General features: G+C 49.1%; 1 protein-coding gene across 1 annotated transcript; it reads right to left on the reverse strand.

The window, feature by feature from the left end:
• Positions 1-1,058: 1,058 nt before the first annotated feature.
• On the reverse strand, positions 1,059-2,568 carry LOC137626880 (uncharacterized). Its single transcript, XM_068357865.1, has 2 exons — positions 2,539-2,568; positions 1,059-1,517 (listed from the first exon to the last, which is right to left on the reverse strand). Exons 1-2 carry the CDS (start codon positions 2,566-2,568, stop codon positions 1,059-1,061), a joined length of 489 nt encoding a protein of 162 aa, XP_068213966.1.
• Between the last annotated feature and the right edge of the window lie 392 nt (positions 2,569-2,960).

Below are 2,960 nucleotides of genomic sequence, written 5' to 3' on the forward strand. Positions count from 1 at the left end.
CCATGAAGAGAACTTGGCAGCAATCTTCTCCGCTAAGATTGGTTCCGGCACCACCATGCTGAAGATGGGTGCAGACTGCTTAACTTCTGGATCTCCATCTAGTTCTGCTCGCTCAACATCGTCAGGCAGAGCTGGCCAACTGTCCTGCTCTTGACACAGGAACTCTGGTCCTTTCAGCCACAGCGACGACTCCAGCAAGCTGTCCACATCAAGGCCCCGAGAGGGCAGGTCTGCAGGGTTCGCAGAGGTGTTCACATACCTCCAAGCGGTGATGTCACTGAGGTCGCGGATGAGGCTCACACGGTTGTTCACAAACGTGTGGTATCTTGCAGACAGGTTACGGATGTACTTCAGGACAGACGTGCTGTCGGTCCAGAACACTGAGTCACACAACTCCAAATCGAGTTTTGACCTGATCTTGCAATCAAGTTGAGTTTCACAGCAGCAGCAGTCAATTCCATTCGTGGAATACTCGGTCTCTTGAGGGGAGCTACACGAGCTTGACCCATAAGCAGTGTACTGTTCACTTGGTTATTCTTGCCTACCGTGCGCAGATACGTGGCCACACCATATCCTGTCTGGCTTGCGTCCGCAAAATGGTGAAGTTGGTACGATGATACCTCCCCAAAGTCTGGAGGCACCAGCCTTCTTCTGATCTTGAAGTCTCCTAGACACTGAAGCTGGGAAGTCCATCTGCTCCAGCGATTTGCTTCGTCGTTGTTCATTTCTTCGTCCAAAGGTAAGATGCGACGACACAGGTCTTGTAGTAACATCTTCCCTTTCAGGGTGAAAGGTGCAACAAAACCAAGTGGATCATACAAGGAAGCCACTACAGAGAGAAGTCCTCTTCGCGTCCTAGGCTTCTCCTTCAGGTTGATCTTGAAGGTGAACTCATCACTGCTCATGTCCCAGTGGATACCCAAAGCGCGCTCCGTAGGCAGCTCGTCCTTACTAAGGTCCAATGTAGCCACTGATTTATCTCTTTCCCCTTCAGGCACGGCAGCGAGAATGCACTTGTTGCTAGATGTCCACTAGTTCAGCCGGAATCCTCCATCAGCTCAGAGTCCAATGAGGTCTTTTGTCAATTGGATACAGTCTTCCTCGCTGTCCATTGACTTCAACAAATTATCGACGTAGAAGTTGCATCGTATGGCATGGCAAGCTTCTTCACCATACTTGTCACCATAGTCAAGTGCGGCCTGTCTGAGGCAGAAGTTGACTATACTTGGGGACGATCGCGCTCCAAACACATGTGAAGTCATCCTGAACTCTTGAATAGCTTGATTGGTGTCTCCACCTGGCCACCACAGGAAGCGTAAAGAGTTCCTCTCGTCTTCTAGCACCTTGACTTGATGGAACATTTCTTGTATGTCCGCAGTAACAGCATGTTGTCCTTCCCTGAAGCGCAGCAGCACTCCAGCAAGACTACTTGTGAGATGTGGTCCTTGCATGAGGTGGTCATTGAGTGAGGTCCCAGCATGCTTAGCCTTAAGGTCGAAGACGACCCTAAGCTTGTCCTTGGTAGGGTGTTTGACCCCATGGTGCACCATGTAGTTCACACGGCCATCACTGCGATACAGCTTGTCGACTGGGACAAGCTCAGCGTACCCTTTCAAAAGGTACTTCTCTATTTGTTCGACGTATATAGTCTTGTACGTTTCATTTACCTCAAATTTCTTCTTTAAGGAGTGAGCCCTACGTTCTGCCATGGCACGGTTATTAGGTAGAGGCTCAGTGTCACTAAAGGGTAAGCAAGCAACATACTTGCCATCTGTCTGGACAACAGTTTCGTCCAACAAAGACAGGAATCTCTTGCCTTCAAAAGAATCTTCTATCTTTGAGAGTGTCTCTTTCTCCCAAAAGTCTTGGTTGAAGTTGCGTTGCAGAAGTTCTGTTGTATCATCCACAGTGCACACATGGAACAGAGGGGCAGGAGCTGAAGTCGATCTAGGTCCTGTTGGGCCGAAAACAACCCACCCTAGCTTGGTCAGGTAGGCAGATGGCTCATCCTTCAGCCCATGTCGCTGGTCTAGAATGTCGTGTCTAGCCCAATGATTAGCTCTACTTGACGATGATCTTCAGGTAGACTTTCTATTTCCAGGTCACTCAGATGGGGCCACTTGGTCAGCCATTCTTGACTCTTGGCATGGTCCATAGACACATTGATCTTGTCAGCCACGAACACGTCGGTCACATGCTCTCCTTCATCAGTATTAATATTACCAATGTGTAGGGACAGAACTTCCTTACAAGTGAAAGTCCCTGCTTCAGTTGCCATGATCTGGTTGCTTGGTCTTCCTTTGAGACCCATTCGGTCTATCAGGGTTCTTACTGCCATTGTTGGGGCAGCTCCACTGTCGATCAATCTATAGGTTGCATGGATGCCATTAACGAGAACAGGTAAGATCTTCAGCATTGTTCTTCCCTTAGGTAACTGGCTTGCACTCACTGAGAACATAGGTTGCACATTTGGGGCTACAGCACTCTTGCCAGCTGTAGCAGTCGCGCCACCTTCTGTAGCACCAACTGCCTACTCACCACCCCCGATAGCACCTTTGCCTCCCGCATGGGCCGCACCTGTATTGCTTGCAGACTTAGGTGGACTATGCAGCATGGTATGGTGCTTGTGAAATCCACACTTTTCACAGATGGATGCATCTTCACATTTTGCATATGAATGTTCACCATTAAGACACCTGAAGCAGTATCTTGCCTTCTTTATCACCTCCCAACGATCTGGAAGCTTCAACCTTTCAAATTTGAAGCACTCTTTAAGTTCATGGTCCTCCTTAGTGCAGAAGGGACACCATTTCCCTCTAGCTGGTGAAGCTGTGTGGTGCACAGGTAAGGTCTTAGGCCTGACAGGCTTGGATGGCTTCTCAGTAGGCTTCGGGGTACGACGGTCGCACTCATAATAGGAGAGATGCTTGGCAATGCATGCCTGCTTCTCAATGTACTTT

Source organism: Palaemon carinicauda, chromosome 34 (assembly GCF_036898095.1).
Source record: "Palaemon carinicauda isolate YSFRI2023 chromosome 34, ASM3689809v2, whole genome shotgun sequence".
Classification (NCBI taxonomy): Eukaryota; Metazoa; Arthropoda; class Malacostraca; order Decapoda; family Palaemonidae; genus Palaemon; species Palaemon carinicauda.